The sequence below is a fragment of the Delphinus delphis genome, chromosome 10 (genome assembly GCF_949987515.2).
Source record: "Delphinus delphis chromosome 10, mDelDel1.2, whole genome shotgun sequence".
Taxonomy (NCBI): Eukaryota; Metazoa; Chordata; class Mammalia; order Artiodactyla; family Delphinidae; genus Delphinus; species Delphinus delphis.
In genome coordinates, this window is record NC_082692.2 from 23,316,986 (window position 1) to 23,335,919 (window position 18,934).

The following is an 18,934-nucleotide window of genomic DNA, read 5'->3' on the forward strand; positions in this document are numbered from 1 at the left end:
CCTAAATTTAAGGTAAATATTGCTTCTCCAAACACTGGGCCCTGTACGCCACCCCCCAGACACTGGAAGAGAGGATGGAAGCCTGCAAAACCTGTTTTTCCGTCTGCCCCAGCCCAGCGTCTGAGAGAAACTCCCTGAAGGGTTCTTGGGTGAGTGGTGAGTGTGAGGGCTGAGAGTGTTATTTCCTGGGAGGGCGCCTCTGACAATAGATCTTCTGATACACAATTGATCATATACAGACATTTATTACTCAAAATGGAAAGGGGTGAGCAAGGGGATGAGGTACGTGTGGGAGCCAGGGTTTGGAGAATCAGCTCATACAGTGAGGTCATCAGGTCCTTCCTGGGAGCCTTCACTGGGGACAGGACAGAAACCCCATTTCAGGCCCAGATTCCAATCCCTCCTCACATAGGGCACAGGGGAGTTCAGGAGGCAAAGTGCGGAGCCCTTCTAGGAGACGATGGAGGATCTGGAGTGGTGTCAAGGGAAATGGAAAGAGACTCCAGAGAAGCAGAGTGGAGGGTGTGGGATGGAAGGATGGATCGGGGGACCACCGTCTAATTAAAGAAATGTGAAGGGTCTGGAGAAATGCTTTTCTGAGCAAAAGGAAGCAGAGGATACGAAGACACAAGAAGAGAGGCTAAGGCAGGTGGGAGGAGGGGCAGCCATGGAGCGAGTCTCAGTGCAACAGCCAGAGGCTAAGGCCAGCCAAGGAGGTAAGGAGGACGAGGGCCAGGGCCGGGGTGGGCCGAGGGGCTGGGTTATTGCAGTTGTCCTTGTTGCAGCAGGTGGTGTTATAGGTCAGGCCTAGCTTGTGGTTGGTTTGGTTGAAGGCCTCCCGACAGGGCTCTTCTGGTGTGCCACAGCGTAGGTTGGAGAAAACCCACATCTTCCCTGGGGTTAGGAGGGGGCAGTGGGGACAGTTAAGATGGGCACCTGGCATGCCTGTGTCCACCTCCCCACCCGTGCACCCCACCCAGGCTTCCTTCCTTCCCAACTCTGCCCTTGGCCTTCCCCTTCTGGATCTCTTCTCAGTCTAACCTTTCTCCTGCACTTCCTTACTCTGCCCCTCACCCCAATCCTGGTCCTATCACTTGCTGCCCATGAGGCTTTGGACCTGTTACTGTCTCTTTTTGAGGCTGTTTTCTCAGTATAATAATAGCACCCACACTTCATAGGGCTGTCATGAGCATTAATTGAAACAATCCTTGTAAAGACGTAGGATGGTGCCTGGCACGTAATAATCCTTGGCCAAATATTATCATTGCTGTAATTCTCTGTTCCACCTCAGCCCCAGCCATAGAGTCTCCCACTGGGCCCCTCTCCCCACTGAAGAAAGGAATGTTACCGAGGTACACATTTGTTGTCAGGCATTGCTGTCCTGGTTCCAGGTGGCAGAACTGCCGGTCCACACAGCCCAGCAAAGGGACCTTGTAGCAGGAGTGACAGCGAATGTCAGCTGGGAAGACACAAGTCGGGCTGAAGTGATGGAATGTCTGACTCACCTGGGGATGAGCCCAGCTGGTGGGCACGGTGGAGAAGAGCCAATCAAGTAGGTATTCTGACCTGTTTGTTCTGGTAGGGACAGAGAGGGTGAGTGATGCAGAAAAAATGCAAGTTGGGTGAGGGTGGAGTTGCTCTGTGAATGGCCCACACCCTAAATATCTTCCTTCACTCCACCCCATCTGGAGATGCGTCTAGAGATGCAGAGTTACCAACAATGGGGCTGGGGACAGATGAAATGTGAGAATACCACAGGGAAGGAATGGAGGTGGCGAGGGAGGAGATGAAGGAATTCAGAAGAGGTCACAGATGGAGTCTTGAAATAGGAAGAAACCTTAAAAGTAAAAATCATGGTGGTTACAACACTTGCAGAAATGGCTTGGAACTTGAGGCTGGCAAGAAAGCCACCTGGGGCCAGATTAGCAATGTATTCTTCACCTCCTGGGGCCGCCAAGAGCATGGGAAGAGGAACCAGACTTGAACTGAATCCTCCCACCCCGGTAGCTCTCTGACAGAAAGGAGAAGTATCTGGGAGACAGAGCATCAGAATCCATCCGAGCACTTTGCCAAAATGGAGAGGATGGGTGCAGAAAGGCAGAAGCTGGCACCCCGAACGTTTCTGCCGCATCCGATTCAAGGTTTGAGGGACGGAAGGGTTCAATCAGTGGGTGGAGGAGCCTGGTGACTGCACCTCAGTGAAACCCACCTCACCCTGGGGGTGAGCAACCTTGGCGTTCCCTCCCTAGAAGGCCGGGAAATCTCCCTGGTTCCCTGGGAGGTTCTGAGAGGTCACTGGAGCCCTCCAGAAAGCTTGTGTTCCTGGAGGTACGCACCTCAGGGAGGAGCAGGGGGGCGATCTAGGAAAGGCCACTGCTCGAGGGACTGAGCACAAAGTCCCTGATGGAGTAGATGGGAGGAGGGGTCGCAAAAGAAGCCCCAGACTGGTTGCCTAGATTTCTGGGAGGACGCCCTGGCTGAGTGCAGGTGGTGAGAGGAGAAAGCAGGTAAGCTGGATCCTGGAGAGTTCTGTATCAGAGTGGGGCTGGCAGGGGAACTGGATATCAGGGTTTCCAAGGAGTGGGGAACAGGGGACCTGGAACCCTGGGCAGGTTAGAAGAGTGCGTCTTGGAGGTGGGGAAGAGTCGGAAGATGGAGACACGGGTCCTTGAGAAACAGAGCAAGGACCCTGTCACAGCGGGGCACAGGAGAGCTGAGCCAGTTGGGTCTGGGGACGCTTGGGATCTTGAGTAGCGGGTAGTGTAAGGCAGTGCCTGGGGCAGGGTGTAAAAGTCCTAACCAGGTGAACCAGGTCCTTGGGGCCCCCAGGTGCTCACCTGAGACCCAGCAGAGCAGAGAAGACAAGGTGATCAGCAGAAGGCCTTTCATGGTGAGGGTCCTGAGAACGGTAGCAACAGCAGCAGCTGACAGAGTAGAATTCCAGGGATCCTGCTCTGGGAGTTGAGTGGCCTTTTTGGAATTTATAGGCACAACAGTCCCGCCCTACCTGGCCTCTGGTGGCCCCTCCTTCCCCATTTAGGGACGGGCTAAGCGGGACCCAGTGGGGCAGTAGGGATGGGGATGGCAGAGAGAGGTGGGGAGGGTAGGTAGGTGCACTAGTGGCCAACTCCATTTTGGTTCTTGGTTTCAGTCCAAGACACACCCTCCTGGCCCCCAGGAGTAACATCCCTATCTGCCCAGTCCTCTGAAGTATCACCAAAGGCCTCTGTGATGTTACAGTGGCTGTGGTGGTGGCAGTGTCTTCTGGTTCCTGGGAAATGGACAATGGGGTGTGGCCCAAGCTGACTGCAAAATTTTGCTCCCTGGGGGGCATTGGTAGGGGTATGTGGGCAGAAATTGAGCACCAAATTAATCTCAGTCCACTTAGTTTTCCCAACCCCTCCTCAGCCACAGGATGGAGGAGTACGATTTGTGATGTGACCAAGAGCTTCTGTGATGTCAAAGCAGCAGAGGCATGGGCTGGAGCTGCCTGTTAGGGAGGGGCTGCCTCAGGCCCCCTGAAGGTTCTCAGGACCTCATCCTGGCTCCACCTGGGCTTGGCCTGGCCTTGGTTGCTCCAGTGCAGTGAGGGCTGATGCAGTCCTGGGTGTGGGGCTGTGCACCTGCTCCAAAGCACCTCCCCAATCAAAACCTGCCAATTTGGGCGGGCCACCTTGGGCCGGGAGGGATGAAGTGGGCACAGAGGGGTGAGGTAGCAGCTAAAATAAGAATAGAAATAGTAATAATGGCAAGCATATAGTACTCCTATGTCTTTGCCATTGTTCTAGGCATTTACTGGGTATGACTTTATTTAGTTCTCACAATACTCTGCGAGGTAGGTGCTTTTATTCCCATTTTACGGATGAGCAAGCAGGCCCAGAAAGGTTAAGCGACTTGCGCACATCACGCAGCTAGAAGGTGAAGTCGAGATTTGAATTCAGACAGCCAAGATCCAGAAACTGTGGTGTTCCCGGCAACTGCTATGCTTCAAGAGTTAAAGTCAAGGGCTTCCCTGGCGGCGCAGTGGTTGAGAGTCCGCCTGCCGATGCAGGGGACACGGGTTCGTGCCCCGGTCCGGGAAGATCCCACATGCCGCGGAGCAGCTGGGCCCATGAGCCATGGCCGCTGAGCCTGCGCGTCCGGAGCCTGTGCTCCGCAACGGGAGAGGTCACAACAGTGAGAGGCCCGCGTACCGCAAAAAAAAAAAAAAAAAAAAAAGTCAAGGTCTTCCCTGGTGGCGCAGTGGTTGAGAATCTGCCTGCTAATGCAGGGGACATGGGTTCGAGCCCTGGTCTGGGAAGGTTCCCACATGCCGCAGAGCAACTACGCCCGTGAGCCACAACTGCTGAGCCTGCGCATCTGGAGCCTGTGCTCCGCAACAAGAGAGGCCGCGATAGTGAGAGGCCCGCGCACCGCGATGAAGAGTGGCCCCCGCTCGGTGCAACTAGAGAAAGCCCTCGCACAGAAACAAAGACCCAACACAGCCAAAAAAAAAAAAAAAAAAGAGTTAAAGTCTGCTAAAGTGCTTGTGTAAAGGGCCCCAGCATGAATTCTAAGTGAGCATTGGTTGAGGGCTGTGAACCTGCCTGCAAGGATTCCCAGAGGGATGTGGGCAGCTGGTGGCCCCTCCCCCACCCCTTATCGGAGCCCCCAGACCTGCGGTCTCCCCCTCCACCCCCCTCTGATTTCCCTCCGGTCTCCTTCGCTGATTCACTGGCCTCCTCTTCCCACCACATCGCAGCCATGGCCTTGGTTCTGCAGCTGCTGCTGCTGCTGCTGTCGAGGGCCCAGGGGAACCCCGGGGGTAAGCCATCCCAGGAAAGTCGGGAATGGGCGAGGAAAGACTGAGGCAGGAGGAGGAGGAGACCTGGTGCGGGTAGTGGGGGGGATGAGATGTGTATGGGAAGATCCAGGCTGGCGGGAGGGTAGAGGAGAGGGAAAAGGCGTAAGGGGGAGGGGCGTCTTGCTCTGTGGACTTGCCTTGACCACCGTCACCCGCAACCTCCCCCCCCCCCCCCCCCGCCTCCCCTAGCTTCACTGGACGGCCACCCCGGGGACCGGGTGAATCTCTCCTGCGTAGGGGTCTCGCAACCCACCCGCTGGGTCTGGGCACCTAGATTCCCGGCTTGCAAAGGCCTGTCCAAAGGACGCCGCGCGATCTTGTTGGCCTCACCGAACGGGACCCCCACCGTGTCTCCCGTCCAGCCCTTTGCTGGCCGCCTACGTGCCCTGGACCTTGATATCCGGCGGCTGGAGCTACTCCTGAGCGCGGGGGACTCGGGCACCTTTATCTGCAAGGGCCGCCAAGAGAACGAGAGCCGTACGGAGCTTCACGTGCTGGGGGACCGGGCCTATTGCAGAGCTCCGGGGCCTACCCACGGTAGGTCCAGGCCTTCACACAAAGGGGACCTAACTCAGACACACGCCCCCGTCAGGGAGGAAGCCTGGTCTGGGGGTTCCTGAGTGGCGGAGCTAGCTCTCTGTCCCCGCACCCTGACCTCGGCATCCACCGCTACCCCGCTTCCAACGTTCCCGCAGGGTCCGTGTATCCCCAGACTCTAATCCCGCTGCTGGGCGCTGGGCTGGTGCTGGGACTCGGAGTACTGAGCTGGGCCTGTTGGCTGCGCAGGTGAGCTCTAGGGGCGGGGCCTGGTTGAAAGGCTCTCGACCAGAGGCGGGAGGGGCAGGCCTAGAACTTTCGCGGGCCAAAACTACATCGGGAGCCCTCGGGTGTGGTTCGGAGACGAATGGGGGAGGTCGGAACTTGCGGGCGAGGCCATGCGCTGGTGGGTGGAGCCCTAGCTAAGGAAGCCAAGCTAGAGGCCGAGCTGGCTCCAAGCGTGGGCGGAACTATCTGTGCGGGTGGGAACCTAGGTTGTTTTGCTGGTCAGAGCCGGCCTGTTGCTGGGTTGTTGTTGGCGCGTCCTGGGGCCCAGAACAAGCGAGACAAGATTAGTGGTTCTTAGAGACTCTTATCCATCCCCTACAGGCGCTCGCCCCCTCACCCGCCTCGACCACCCCCCAGATTTGGTGAGACTAACTCCACCCCATTTGCCTTCCCCGCACATTCCCCACCCAATTCCTGAGTCTGAGCCCTTGCTGGGAGCAGACAAGTTGGTCACCTTCTCTCAATCCTTCAGCTCTGTCCCCCCCACATAGTTCCATTCGTGAAAGCGGAGCCCCAGAGGCCAGTAGAGGAGGAAGAGCCCAAGATTGCAGGGGACCTGGACCAGGAGCCGGTAAAGGTTTGGGGGTGGGATGGGGGCTGGCCAGAATCCGTGAGTAAAGTGGACCAAGAAAGACAGAGGCTTGGATCCCCAAGGGAGTCAGACATCTGAGACCCTCCTACCTTCCTCCCCACCTTTCAGAGCCTGCTCTACGCAGACCTGGATCATACGGCCCTCAGAAGATCCTGCCGACTGTCCCCAGTGGTCCCTGCTGATGCCTCCACCACCTATGCGGTTGTAGTTCGAAAGGAAGCCCTTACTACCTCACAAGCTGGGGGCTCCCAGCTCTCCATAACACCCCTCCCCTTCTTGGCCCTTCACCTGGAAAAGGAAGGCACCATGGGATAGAAATGAGCACTAGACTGGGAGTCAGGAGACGGAGGATCCAGGCTATCTCTGCTGCTGATTTTGGTCCCCATCTCTCACACAGCTTCCAGGTCTCCTTCACCACTGATGTCCTTAAACCTGATCAAGCCCTGTCTCCCTATCTTACGACATCAACAGCTCCTAGATTTTTGCCCTATCTCTTCCCTTCTCTCCACAGTCAAGCTCTTTGAACCAAGGGCCTACACCTGTCTCTTACATTTTTCTCTTCACTCCACTCCCACTGCTCACGTGCTCGCCATGAGATTGCCAGTGATGTCCTAATAACCACACCCACTAGACATTTATTAGCATTCATCTGGCTTGGCCTTTGATCGCTCTTATTTAAGCTGTTTTTCTTTAATGCTGTTGTCTTCCTTCTGGACTCCTCATCCTTGCTCCCTACCCCTGCAGTATTCTCCACCATTCCAGGTTTGTCTTTTTCTTTATCTGCCTTCTCCCTCTCCTGGGATGCTGTCATCCACAGCCAGTCCTCAGCCTTTTTCTGTGCAAGCAACATCCATAACTCTCTCCAGTTCAGATCTCTGATACGTGATTTCCAAACTGTCCCTCAGACATCCCTGCCTGGCTGGCCCTAGGCATTCTGCACACAGCAGGTCCAAAAGCCAACTCACTGTCATCTCCCAAGCCACTTACTTAATCCTTCCTCCTCTGCATTCTCTCTTGATCAACCCCATTGCCCAAGCCAGAAATGGAGAGTCATGTAGACCTCCTTCCTCTCACTCCCACACGATAAACCAAGTCCTGTCTTTCTATTTTAATGTCACTGTCAAATCCACACCCTTTTCACACCCAGCACTGCCACCTGAATGTACTCTTTATTTCCTCCCTGGATTACCCATAGCCCCACCTCATCCTCCTGCCCTTGTTCTCCTCCCTGAAACTAGAGGTATTCTCCCCAAATGCCAACCTGCTCCTGACAGCCTATATTTCAGCAGTATTTCAGCTCTGGGCCCTTGGGCCTCAGCTTTGGGTTCAAGGTGCTACAGTACTCTACTTACTCTCCAGGCTCATCTCTGTCACTCAGTGCCTAGAACAGGACAGCCTTAGAGAAATTCTCCCCAGGCCCCAAATGCGCCTTTGCCCAGTGCAATTCCTTCTTCCTGGATTAGCCTTTGCCTCCTCCCCACTATCTGCCTGGCTAATTCTTATTTATCCTCAGGACTCAGTTCAAGTGTAGCCTTTGCTGGGAAGCTATTTCTGACCCACTTTGCCCACCCCTGCATACACTCTGATGCCCTAGGGAGCCCCCTTATTTCTCTCATAGCAACAGCCTCCTGTGAATTGTTCCATTACAACCTGTATTTCAATTTACAAGAAATTTTCACGTGAGTCCCCTGATATCAGGAGACTGACCCTTTTTATATCACCGCTAAGCCTCAGTAAATGAGTGAAAATGAATATCCCTGGAAGTGTCATTTCCTCCTATCAACTAGGGATGGGCTGTTGATCCTCCAGTCTCTGAATCATCTGACATTTAGATAAATTCAGTGAGTGATTCACCCATATTTTTTCTCTGCCCTGTCCGTCTTGTGCCCAAGCAGCTATGACAGGGCTGGACAATGAGTCAGTGAGCACTGAATGATGAATGAAGGAGGCCTGATGAATGAAGGAGGTTTGATGAATGAAGGAGGCCTCCTTCCCAGCACTGACCCCAACCTCAGGTTTCAGCCCTGCCCTTGACCCCCTGCCCCAGTAAGACACCAGTCGCAGCCCAGTCGCAGCCCAGTCTAAAAGGTCAGTTCTGTTTTATTAGTTCTTGAGGAGAGGATTCACCCAGTGACCTCCATCCTTTTTCTCACTCTATGCCCTCCCCCTACCTTGGGGCCATCTCCCCACTACTACCTATTCACTGTCCTTTATCTAACCTTCCTTCCCCTTCTACTCCTATGCCACCCTGCCCCTGGTCAGCCAGGACCCCAAGGCCAGGCTCTCAGCTGTGGGGGCGTGTGCTGAGCACCAGGCAGAGGGAGCTGAGCCCAGCGCCTGCCTTCTCCAGTTCCGAGCAGGACACAGGTACCAGGGTGACGTCAGAGAGCTTCTGCAGTGCCTGCAGGGAGGACAGTGTGTGGGGAGAAGGGAGTAAGACCCCAAGGCCCACAGCCAGGGCCCCATTTCAGCCAGCTAGAGTGGCCCCACCCTGGCTTCTAGAAAAGGTACCCCTTCTTCCTCCCACTAGGGAGGCCTGAGCCCCATTTCTCTGGTTGTTGTTGGTGGTGGAGCTCCTGCCTTCTCTCACCTCCTGGCTGTTGGGCAGGTCCCCGCCTCCACGGTGCAGGAGGAAAGGGGGCATACCAGGCAGCCCAGGACGCAGAAAGAGACAGTCAGCCGCTGCATCATCTGGGAGGGTCAGGGAGGCATAGGGGTGATCCGTCAACACTGCCATTGCCTGGGGGAGAGGAGAGAGGAAGCATGCAAGGCTCAGAGCCTCTCCAAAACTGAGTCCGGCTGCCCTACCACCGCTAAGGGCTGGGGACAGAGTTACATTATTGTGGAATAATAATGATAGCAATCACATAGCACTTACTATGTGTCAGGCACTAAGCGCTTTAATTAACTTGTCTAATTTCCAGCTCGGACTCACACGCAGTTCTTTCCACCTGCTACCCACTTCTCCCCTACTTCCGATCCCACGGGTCGGTCCTGTCCATCCTTCAAGACACAGCTTGGGTGCCCTTTAAGGAGTTTCTTGAAACTCGGGAAAACGGTGTTAATTGCCCCTGTTCCTCCGTGTTGCAGCTGTCTGTCCCGTTTATAATAACTTCTTGTTTTCACACGTGTTTTCACATAGATGGACAGCTCCATGAGGGTAGGGGTTGGAGTTAATTCTCAGAGCCTCCCAACTCCCCGCCTCCCAGGCCCGGAGCCACGCCCACTTTTGTTGGCCGCGCCCCAACCTGCCCCACCCCAGCCCCAACCCCTTCTCACCCTGACAGCTTTTTGGGCAGCCTCGCTGCTACCTGCCACCACAGTGCGGGGTCCCCCCATGCCGCAGAGGCCACGCAGGTGGGAGGGGCTCGAGACCGGCACCGTGGAGACGGCAAAGTCCTAAGGGGAACAAGGGAAAGTATTCAGGGACGCGGGAAGGGTGAGAGGATACCCTCAAACACAGGCTGCTCTCAGCTTCTTCCTCCTCAGCGCGGCCCGCCCCGCGCCCCCGCCCAGGTCCCTCAGACCCCCATCCGCTCCCTGCTCCCCGCATCCAAGGCTGGTCCCGCTCCTCACCCGGAACGTGTCCGCCACGATCTCAGCTCCTCGGTGATTAGTCCACCTGGAGAGGCCTACGAAAAACTCCCGGCCTGAGCCCAGGGAGGCCGTCGAGGTATGAGGCGGGAGTGGGTTGGAAACAAGGCCCGAGATGGCCCAGTCTCCCAAAGTCTGCTTCCCTGTGCCAAGCCCCAGGGTGCAGGCACCCCAGCCTCACCGGTGAAGAGAACATCAGTGCCATCCAGCGTCGCGTTCTCGTCCCCCATCTCCACAATTCGGAGCCCCAGGTCCTGGAGGGCTTTGCGGACGCCATCGACCTTAGGGCAGGAAAAGAGGGCGCGAAGCGGAGACATTCCCACCCCCATTCTTCCCTTAAGCCCCAGACGTCCAGATCCTCCCGTCCCCCTACCCCACCCGTGCCTAGGCGCTCACCTCCGGCCTGCGGGCGGGGCTCCAGGGCCGCGTAATTAGGGCCGTATCCCCTTGGATCACAGCGGTGTCACCAAGCAGCGGTCCCAGCGGCAGCGACTCTTCAGGAGGCAGTTCTAATAGCTGCAGCCCCAATCGCTGCCTCAGTTTACCCCCCAGCACCCCATGCTCCCTCTGAGCTTTGGCTAGGTCCAGAGCCGGAAGGCCAGCCCCCGCACCCTCCCCCGACGCCAGGCTCTCCGGGACCCCCCGGATCAGGGCATGGGAACAGCGGCCCAGCCCCTCCCCTGGCGTCCCCATCCCATCCACACAGACGCCCCCTCCGGCTGCGCTGATTTCTCAGTTGTCTCTTTTTAACTTCACCTGTCTGGGAGAAGAAACAGAACGGGGGTAGGCAGAGAGAGACATGCAAAGAAGGGCATAGGGGGATGGTTAAAAGCGCCCGGGTCTTCCTCCTGCCATCTCCGGGCGCCCCTCCCACTCCGCCCCACCCCCTCCAGACCTTCCTCTCCTGCCGACCCCACTCCACCCCGCATCCTCGCGGGTCTGCTGCTTTAGGGGAAGTCCGAGGAACGAGATCGGGATCGCTAGTCTCCAAAACACCTGTTGCCCCTGCTCGGGGTCTTCGAGAGGTCCCTGCCGGGCGCCCCTCTTGGCAGCCGCTAGGATGCGCTCACTCCCAAAAAATGCAGCGGCCCCGCCCCCTTAACCCTCTGCTGCTCGCTGCCTTAGGGACCCGAAGTGCGGCGAGGAGCCCACAAGGGTTATGGGACAGGAGGAGACAGCTGGGGAGAGAGTCAGGACCTGGGGGATGAAAGTCCTGGGTGTCCGAACGAGAACGGGAGAGAGGGACAAGGAGGGAGGAATTAGAGCCTAAGGAGTTAAACATCCTCTCTACCCTGGCCGGTCACTCCGTTCCTAGCGCGACCCAGTGTAAACCAGACTGAGTCCCGGAGGACTGGGAGAGGTCTAAAACGAAATCCGAGGGGCGGGGAAACGGGGGGGCGTGGTTCTGGGGAGCAGGCACCGCTCCGGGCGCCAGGACCGGGTGCCCCAGTCTCCCGATCCATCTTTCCCAAAGTCCACCCCGACTCAGCTCCGCACCCAAATGTCGACCCTCTGCACTGTCCGGCGCAGGCACGGGCCCAGCACCCCCAAACTCCCCCCACACACACGGTCCGAGGAGCACCTCCCACCAGACTCACCTCCTGCGGCCACCCCCACTCTTGCAGCTCTGTGCTCTTGGCTGGGGCCCCACCCCCTGAGGACAGAGTTGGTGAAGAAGAGAGTCGTAGTCTTCAAGCCTAGGGGATTGGAGCTTTGGCTTTGAGGGGTCCCCGGGTAGGCGCGCTCAAGTACTACAGTGGGTCGGGGGCGCGACGGTCTGGCGGCTCCGGGGCATTGTCTAAGCGGGACGGGGCGGGGCTCCTCGATGCCACGCCCATTCCGCCCTGCTTTGCCGCGCCCACTCCACCCCGACTGCGCCCCCCCTTCTCGGAATTCGGCCCCGCCCCACGAGCTCTGCCCAGACCCACCCAGATCTGGTCGGCTCTGGCGGCTGGGCTGCGAGTGCTACATGGAGCACAAAACAGCGCTACGGTGGACCCGCACTAAAAATGGCAGCCCCGTCACAAGCACCCCTCTTGTAAATTCCCGGTTTCTGCCAGGAGTTCGAGGTCATTGACCCACTCTTCATTCCGTGTTGCTCACACTTCAAGTCCCCTTTGTGTAAAAACACTAGATTTTCTTTTTTCCTTTAAAATTATTTATTTATGTTTGGCTGCGTTGGGTCTTCATTGCTATGCGCGGGCTTTCTCTAGTTGCGGAGCAGGGGCTGCTATTCTTTGTTGCGGTGCGCGGGCTTCTCATTGCAGTGGCTTCTCTTGTTGCGAGAGCACCGGCTCTAGGCGCGCAGGCTTCAGTAGTTTTTGCACCCGGGCTCACAGGCTCTGGAGCACAGGCTCGGTAGTTGTGGCGCACAGGCTTAGCTGCTCCGTGGCATGTGGGATTTTCCCGGACCAAGGCTCGAGCCCATGTTCCCTGCATTGCCAGGTGGATTCTTAACCACTGTACCACCAGGGAAGTCCCAAAGCACTAGATTTTCATTCTGTACTTTATTACTGAAATACGTTGTCCTACCAACCCCATAGTAAAAATCTCACCCAGATCCCCCCTCCTTTCTCCTCATCCCCCTCAGCAAGCCCTGCACAGGTGCTCCAGGATTCTATGCCCACTGGCCATTTTGGAGTGTGTCCATTGGGTAACCATGTGGAAACCACCCAGGGCCTTTGTGGAGAAAATGGAGGGGGGCGAGGGAGCTCCAGGAGGGGCTTATTTGAGGGCCTTGGCCACTTGCTCATAGGCCAGCTCGATCTCCTCATCATCTGGACAGGTGGAGGCAAACTCTTCCCGAGCATAGGCATTGCGCAGGTACCTATGCACTCCCCGAAACACATCCGGAATGGAGAATCCTCGGTACTTCTTACATACCACCTAGGGGTGGGGAGAGGAGAACCAGTAGGTTTAGCTTCAGGAAAGTGACATTGGCTGCCATGCTCTTGGTCTTTCCCTTATCCCAAGGCTTCATGATAAAATCCAGGCATTCAAGTAGGTCCACTATCTGGTTTCTCTTCCGATGATTCTTATCTCCCATATAAATCATCTTCAATCATCTTTCTTAACTCCTCACTGTCTTGTAAGGCCTTCACCCATCCTCTCCGCTTACTGAAATCCTGGCCATTTATAACCAGCCCCTTTTCAGGCCACCCCAGTCCATGGTGCTAGTTTTCCCCTCTTGATTTTGAAATATAATTCACAAACCATAAAACTCTCCTCTTGAATTTCCACAGCAACTTTTTTCTACTTTTCATTTGGCTTTTAATCATGTATTATTAATCATGTGAATGTTTTATCTTCTCAGCTAGATTTCAGATCCTTTGAGGGCAAGGACCAATCACCACATATCTTGTCTCTCCGTGCCTAGTACAGAGATTGTCAGTACACAGTTCTGCAGCAGACTGACACTGGGCCCACATTTCAGAAACTAAACCGTAGCTTTGAACTATGACAAAAACACGGGAACCAGCAGTTTTCATCTTCCACAAGAGGAAGTGGAGACTGAAGCTATAGACTTAAAACTTTGATTTTAGGAAAAGCCTGCTCTCTGATCTGGGGATTTGGCAATGACAGAGACAGGAAGAGCATTCTTGAAAGTAACACTGGGATGTGTTACCCTAGGCCAGTCTGTTTGCACCCACACCTTGCATCGTGGAATGTAATTCTCTCAAGTAGTGGTCTTGCCAGCAAAGACAGCAGAGAAGGAATGGGGTGGTGTCTGCTATTGAAAACCACCCTAAGAAAGAAAGCACCTTTGGAGTGATTGTCATGGGAAGCCTGCGTGGGAGACCCTTAAAGAGCCATCCCAGCGACCACCCTCTCCTCCCACAGTGACCACTCACCTGTACTATGTGGAGCTTTGGCAACAGGTTGCAGTCAGCCAGAGTGAGCTCATTGCCGTCCAGAAACTTCCTCTGAGAGATGCCCTCATCCTCAGCGCTGGTCTCATCTACTTCATCTGGGAGAGGGGATGTCAAGTAATTGTCTAAAACTTTCAGGGCTTTCAGGAGTCCCTTCTCCAGGTCTGTGCAAGAGAAGGGAGTTGGTAAGAACATCAGAGGACTGACATAGTCCAAGAAGGCCCATGAGGGGGTGAACGCTAATGGTGAGGCCAGTCCAAAATAATAATAGCCAACACTAATGTAGTTCATTTTCTCTGTGTTATTCTAAGCAATTTACACACAAAAACTCATTTAATTCTCACATCAACCCATGAAGTAGATACTGTTATCCTCATTTTATAGATCTGGAAATGGATGTACAGAGAAGTTCAGTGAATTCCCCAAAGTCACACAGCTACTAGAATTTGTACTCAGGTCATCTGGATCTAGAGTCTCTCTCTCTCTCTCTCTCTCTCTCTCTCTCTCTCTCACTGACTCTCTTTTTTTTTTTTTTAATTGAAGTAAGATTTGCCAACATTCAGGGTATCTGAATGTCCAGGTGCCCCTAATCACTAGATCTTTCCTATTCCTCCTAGGACCCAGGCCTCCAACCCACAAGACTCACTATCATTGAGAGCTGGGTTTGAATTCTTGATGTAGGCAGAGAATTTGGCAAATATGTCCAGCCCAGCTGTGTTGGATTCAGGGTTCAGAGCTGCCAGCTTGGGGTACCTGGAAGCCAATGGGACAAACAGGATAAGATATCTTTTGAGGAGGAACCTCAGCTCCCCTGCCACAGCCCCACCACCACCTCTGTTTTTCATTTCTTCAACCTCTCTCTCCCAGAGTCTCCCAGCTCCCCTACTCCCCTTTCCAAGTTCCTCTATACCTGGGAGGGCACAGCACCGCCTCCAGAAATTCCTCAATCTTGTTGGTGTCTGTGTGCACTTCAGTGCCATACAGCAAGAATGGGAGCTGCCCTCCTGGGCACAGCTTCTGCACCGTCTCAGTCCGCCTGGAGGAGAGACCAGGCATTAAGACAGGAAAAGGGAGTTAGGGAGACCCAGAAAGGAGAGATGGAGACACGTGGCAAAGAGACTCCGGGTAGAGGGGAAAACAGTTCAGGATGGAAGGACTCAGGTGGGTGAGTGTGTAAGTGTGCATGTGTGTGTGCACAAGGGAGTTTAGAGGAACAGAAGTGCACCTACCTTTTGGTGTCAACAGTGGTGACATTGAAGGTGACTCCCTTGAGCCAGAGCACCATGAACAGTCTCTGGGAGAAGGGGCAGTTCCCGATCTTGGCCCCATCACTGCCAGCCTGGAAAGCAACCCCCAGCCCAAGGTTAGGCCTGGTGCACCCCACTCATCCCCAGGCCATTCTCTGCATCTCCTACTCCCAGACCTAGCTGGTTTCTGCCTAGTCATGACACATACTCAGTCTCACCGCTAAAAGCACCCCTCCAGAACTGGGCTCTCTACCCTGGGGTCTGGGTCAAACCTAAGATGGGTCAGTGAGAATATCTTCTGCAAAGGTAGGCTTCTGGTTCCCCAGAGAGTTGAGGACGGATGGAGGTAGGCAGAGGGAATGGGCTTTGGAGAACTTGGAGGATTTGGACACTAGAGAGGGAACACTAATGGTGGTGTAGTTAGTTTTCTCTGTACTATCCTAAGCACTTCACATACAAAAACTCATTTAATTCTCACATCCACCCATGAAATAACGCCTAGAGAGGGACTTTGGTGAGGCTAGAGTTGTGGGCTAGAGGCCTGGATTCCTGAATGGAGTAGAGCCTGAGAACAGGAGAGGTGGGGCAGGGTTTGGCAGGAGTTCTGGTTCCCTATACCTCTACCCAAGCAGCTGGGTGGGGAGTCAAGGGGCTCAGAGCCTCGTCCTAGAGATGTGGAGGGCCTTGCAGAGGGGGGCTGCCCTCTAATCTGCAAGTAGTGACCTCATCCCCCAAAGGACACCTCCCCGTTAGCTGAGGGTGATTCATCTCACTGTGTCTCCGGTCTCAGCAGCTTCCTTCCTGGCAAGCAGTGGGGGCAGGGACCTGTGAGGCTGAGGCCTGGGCAGTGAAGGCCACCTCCCTCTTCCCTGGGCACAGCTGGGGTTTCCCAGGACAAGTCCCCTGGCTCCGGATAATCTTCCTCACACAGGACCCAGGGCTGGAATCTCTAGAGCGCAGACTCACCCAGGAGTAAAAATAAAAATAGCCCCCGAGGCAAGTGTGAGAGTGAGGTGGGGACCACACCTAAGGGGGTCGACCCAGGCATGGCTGAGGGAGAGGGAATGGCTACCGGAGAAGCCCCAGCATAAAGGAGTGGGAGAAACGGGCTGGAACACACAAAGGCTAGATGAACAAAAGCGGGGAAGTGGAGAGAAAGGAGGCAGGAAAGCGAAGGGTGGGGAGAATGTGTGAACCGGGAGTTACCGACGGAGGGGGAGGTCGCTAAAGGGAGGGAGGGGCACAAAGAAGAGATCCAGAGAGGGGAGAGAATGCAGTGCTAGTGGGGAAGGGAGCGGGGAGGAAACGGCAGCCTGCGGTTTCGATATGCAAATGCCTTGGGACCACCTCTCCTCATCCACACCCGCAGAGAGCACAGAGCTGGGGCGACTCTTTTTCTTCTGTTTTTGTAACCCCCAAACCCTAAACGCCCTAACTCAGCTCTCCTCCTTCTGCTCTCTCCCCATCTACCCTCGTGGTAGCCACAACTCAACTCTCATCTCCTCGCCACCACCCTTTCTCTCGCTTCTCCAAGTCCTCAGAACACTCATTCTCGACCCCATCACCTCTCTGAGCCAGCTTCTGGAACTCTACTCCCCCTCTCCCGTCTCTTTGCACCCCACCAATTCTTCCCAGTTCACCTGTCCCACTCCCAGGCCTCCGGACCACACCCTCTTCCTTGAAACCTCCCCCGCCCCGACACCCCCCCATCCAAGTCTCCCCCACTATGCTCCTCACCCTCTGATCTTCTTGTAGGGCCCTCGTCCGGATGTTTCCCTCTGTCCCACCCAAAGCCTGTAGGTCTGCTGCCCCCTTCTCTCTCGGTCCTCCTATCAGCTGTCCCCCCACACCCACTCCCGTCAATCTTCTCAGCTCCTGGGAACCCTCCCTTTTCTCTACTTTCCTGTCCTTTAGGCTGCTGGAAACTTGCAGTTCTACAAACTTTTCAGGGTTGAGCCTAGATTTCTCATTACCCACGCACACATCAATTGTCTTCCCCTCCCAAACCCCGGCCACCACCACCCCAGGCCCCTGCCACACACGCCCTAAAGACTGCACGTGGGCTTGGGGGTGGGGATCAAAGAGAAAAGGGATTAGGGAGTTAAGGCTAGAGCTGGGGAAAAGTGCAAGTTGCCTTCCAGTAACTCGGAGGGGGGCCTAGGAGGGAGAAGGTGTTCTTACCTTCACGAACAATTCGACCTGCGGTTGTTCTTCGGCCATGGTTGCGACGGGGACCAGGAAGCGGCCGTCTCTGGGGGAACTGGGAGGGGGCGGGGCCAGGGAGAAGGCGGTCTCACAGAAAAGATTCTCTCCCCCAGACGTGGGACTACTCGCCCTGCAGCGCCGCAAGAGCCCGATCAGACCCGCTCACTCCAGACGCGGCCTTTCGACCAGTCCAGCGTACTCCACACCCAGCGGATCTAGCTCTACCCCCTCCTGGGCTGGATCTGGGAGCTGACTCACGGACCGCCCCGCCCTGAACCTGCGGAGGGGACAGGCGCGGGGGCGGAACACGATGACCTAGGGAGTGGGCCCGGAGGGGTGAGCCTCAGGTCTCCCAGATGATGGGGAAGGGGGTGTTGAGGAGAGGGAATCCTGGGAAACTTCTTGTGTCCCTGCCAGTCTCCTTGAACAAGGGACTTTTTTCTGCCTCAGTTTCCCTGCTTCATTAATCAGATTACACTCCCACTCAACCCTCGCACAAGAAATCTGACACCGACTGCTTGAGCACGTTTCTGAGGGCCCAGAAAGGGAATGAATTATAGAAGGGAAAGGTGGTCCTTTATTACTTTCTCCAAGTTCCCTCGGAACTCCAGTCCAAATTCTGGGTTGCTAGGACTGTGGCCCAGGAGAGGGACTTGCAAGTGGAAGCCTGGGTTGGAGGAAGAGAGCGGTGAGAGGTAGGGCAGGGGTGGGGAAAGGAGATAACCAGGCCTTGTGCTGGGGAAACCGGAAGCTGAGCCAAGGGGCTTCATCACTGGCGGAGGTACTCTCCCGCTCCGTAGCCTGGTCAGCTTTAATGCTTCTACTTCTGCCCCCCGCCACCCCGGTCTGGGGCTCTTTCCTGTGCCCCTTGCCCTTTTATCACTGACGGGTTGCCTTGGAGTTAGGGTGGAAGCATGGGGTTATTACGGCCCCAGAGTAGAGCTGCACCGATGCTAGGGGCTGGTGGTAGTTGGTCCTATCATGGGGGAAAAAAGTGAAGATCAGACAGAATAGTGTGAGTGGAGTCCTCAGAAGGACTAAGGACTCCGCAACAAGAGAAGCCACCGCAATGAGAAGACCGCACGCACAAATGAAGACCCAATGCAGCCAAAAATAAATAAATACATACATACAGAAAGAAAGAAGTAGGGAGGACAGAGGAAGAAGAGCTCTCTCCCTCCCTCCCCAATAACCTTGATTTTGGAGGTTCTATCAAACCCTTTATGATCTGCTGAAAAATAGCCCAAAAATATGTCCTCCAGACTGGACATATGCCAGCCTCCACATTTGAATCTCTCTCCTATCCAGCCATCCCCTTCTTCCTCACCACCCTCTGTCTAACAGGACACCTACAGTTCCAGAAAATCATGGTGGAATGCAAGGACATAGGAGCAAAACAGGGCTTGAAACTTAAAGAAAGCGAGAGAGTTGGGGGAGGAGGGGGTGGAGTGAAGAGAGGTGCTGGAACCAGCAGTTAGCGGTTTCCTCTCATGCTTCCTCTTCTGTGGGTTTTCTCCTCCATGGAGGAAGGCCTTTCTCTGTCCTCCTCAGAGAGGGGATATATTTGGTGTTTGCTCCCTTGAATTGTAACATCCGATAAGGATGTAGAATGATTCAACGAGTATGTGTTTGTTGGTGGGGAATCTCCTCCAGGGTGACCCTCAAAATCTGCACACATGACCCCTTCCATCTGAGGAAGGGAGGTCAGAGCAGCGCTACTTCTCCAGCTGGTCCAGCTGGTCCATGTCCACCAGAGAAT

The 18,934-nt window shown here is 55.3% G+C and overlaps 4 protein-coding genes across 6 annotated transcripts; 1 reads left to right on the forward strand and 3 right to left on the reverse strand.

Annotated features, from left to right (window-relative positions):
- Positions 1–229: 229 nt before the first annotated feature.
- LY6G6C (lymphocyte antigen 6 family member G6C) lies at positions 230–2,970 on the reverse strand. Its single transcript, XM_060021538.1, has 3 exons — positions 2,838–2,970; positions 1,349–1,459; positions 230–894 (listed from the first exon to the last, which is right to left on the reverse strand). Exons 1-3 carry the CDS (start codon positions 2,887–2,889, stop codon positions 680–682), a joined length of 378 nt encoding a protein of 125 aa, XP_059877521.1. The 5' UTR covers positions 2,890–2,970; the 3' UTR covers positions 230–679.
- Positions 2,971–4,093: 1,123 nt separating this feature from the next.
- MPIG6B (megakaryocyte and platelet inhibitory receptor G6b) lies at positions 4,094–6,565 on the forward strand. Its single transcript, XM_060021537.2, has 6 exons — positions 4,094–4,804; positions 5,033–5,380; positions 5,539–5,629; positions 5,990–6,030; positions 6,141–6,239; positions 6,369–6,565. The coding sequence occupies exons 1-6, from the start codon at positions 4,744–4,746 to the stop codon at positions 6,440–6,442; spliced, it is 714 nt and encodes a 237-aa protein (XP_059877520.1). The 5' UTR covers positions 4,094–4,743; the 3' UTR covers positions 6,443–6,565.
- A 1,776-nt stretch (positions 6,566–8,341) lies between these two features.
- Positions 8,342–11,675, reverse strand: DDAH2 (DDAH family member 2, ADMA-independent). 3 transcript variants are annotated; one of them, XM_060021536.2, is made up of 7 exons: positions 11,453–11,675; positions 10,251–10,614; positions 10,036–10,135; positions 9,837–9,910; positions 9,540–9,659; positions 8,907–9,000; positions 8,342–8,661 (listed from the first exon to the last, which is right to left on the reverse strand). In XM_060021536.2, exons 2-7 carry the CDS (start codon positions 10,545–10,547, stop codon positions 8,642–8,644), a joined length of 705 nt encoding a protein of 234 aa, XP_059877519.1. In that variant the 5' UTR covers positions 10,548–10,614; positions 11,453–11,675; the 3' UTR covers positions 8,342–8,641. The 3 variants fall into 3 exon arrangements, with proteins under 3 accessions (XP_059877519.1, XP_059877516.1, XP_059877517.1); XM_060021533.1 differs by having other exon boundaries at positions 8,851–9,000; positions 11,453–11,664; XM_060021534.2 differs by lacking the exon at positions 11,453–11,675 and adding an exon at positions 10,750–10,955 and having other exon boundaries at positions 8,851–9,000.
- A 310-nt stretch (positions 11,676–11,985) lies between these two features.
- CLIC1 (chloride intracellular channel 1) lies at positions 11,986–17,354 on the reverse strand. The gene is made up of 6 exons (XM_060023275.2): positions 17,152–17,354; positions 14,953–15,062; positions 14,634–14,759; positions 14,370–14,476; positions 13,706–13,887; positions 11,986–12,740 (listed from the first exon to the last, which is right to left on the reverse strand). The coding sequence occupies exons 1-6, from the start codon at positions 17,188–17,190 to the stop codon at positions 12,579–12,581; spliced, it is 726 nt and encodes a 241-aa protein (XP_059879258.1). The 5' UTR covers positions 17,191–17,354; the 3' UTR covers positions 11,986–12,578.
- Between the last annotated feature and the right edge of the window lie 1,580 nt (positions 17,355–18,934).

What these genes read in the sequence shown, in the direction of transcription:
- LY6G6C (XM_060021538.1), bottom strand. Translation starts at nt 2,889, where the DNA reads ATGAAAGGCCTTCTGCTGATCACCTTGTCTTCTCTGCTCTGCTGGGTC. An exon ending in TCTGCTCTGCTGGGTCTCAG is followed by an intron (nt 1,460 to 2,837) that starts GTGAGCACCTGG and finishes GTGTCTTCCCAG; the next exon opens with CTGACATTCGCTGTCACTCC. An exon ending in GACAACAAATGTGTACCTCG is followed by an intron (nt 895 to 1,348) that starts GTAACATTCCTT and finishes TCCTAACCCCAG; the next exon opens with GGAAGATGTGGGTTTTCTCC.
- MPIG6B (XM_060021537.2), top strand. Translation starts at nt 4,744, where the DNA reads ATGGCCTTGGTTCTGCAGCTGCTGCTGCTGCTGCTGTCGAGGGCCCAG. An exon ending in AGCTCCGGGGCCTACCCACG is followed by an intron (nt 5,381 to 5,538) that starts GTAGGTCCAGGC and finishes ACGTTCCCGCAG; the next exon opens with GGTCCGTGTATCCCCAGACT. An exon ending in TGGGCCTGTTGGCTGCGCAG is followed by an intron (nt 5,630 to 5,989) that starts GTGAGCTCTAGG and finishes CATCCCCTACAG; the next exon opens with GCGCTCGCCCCCTCACCCGC.
- DDAH2 (XM_060021533.1), bottom strand. Translation starts at nt 10,547, where the DNA reads ATGGGGACGCCAGGGGAGGGGCTGGGCCGCTGTTCCCATGCCCTGATC. An exon ending in CTGCCCAAAAAGCTGTCAGG is followed by an intron (nt 9,001 to 9,539) that starts GTGAGAAGGGGT and finishes CCTCTCCCCCAG; the next exon opens with GCAATGGCAGTGTTGACGGA. An exon ending in ACCTGCCCAACAGCCAGGAG is followed by an intron (nt 8,662 to 8,850) that starts GTGAGAGAAGGC and finishes TCCTCCCTGCAG; the next exon opens with GCACTGCAGAAGCTCTCTGA.
- CLIC1 (XM_060023275.2), bottom strand. Translation starts at nt 17,190, where the DNA reads ATGGCCGAAGAACAACCGCAGGTCGAATTGTTCGTGAAG. An exon ending in AGGTCGAATTGTTCGTGAAG is followed by an intron (nt 15,063 to 17,151) that starts GTAAGAACACCT and finishes GTTGCTTTCCAG; the next exon opens with GCTGGCAGTGATGGGGCCAA. An exon ending in AAACCCAGCTCTCAATGATA is followed by an intron (nt 13,888 to 14,369) that starts GTGAGTCTTGTG and finishes TCTCTTGCACAG; the next exon opens with ACCTGGAGAAGGGACTCCTG.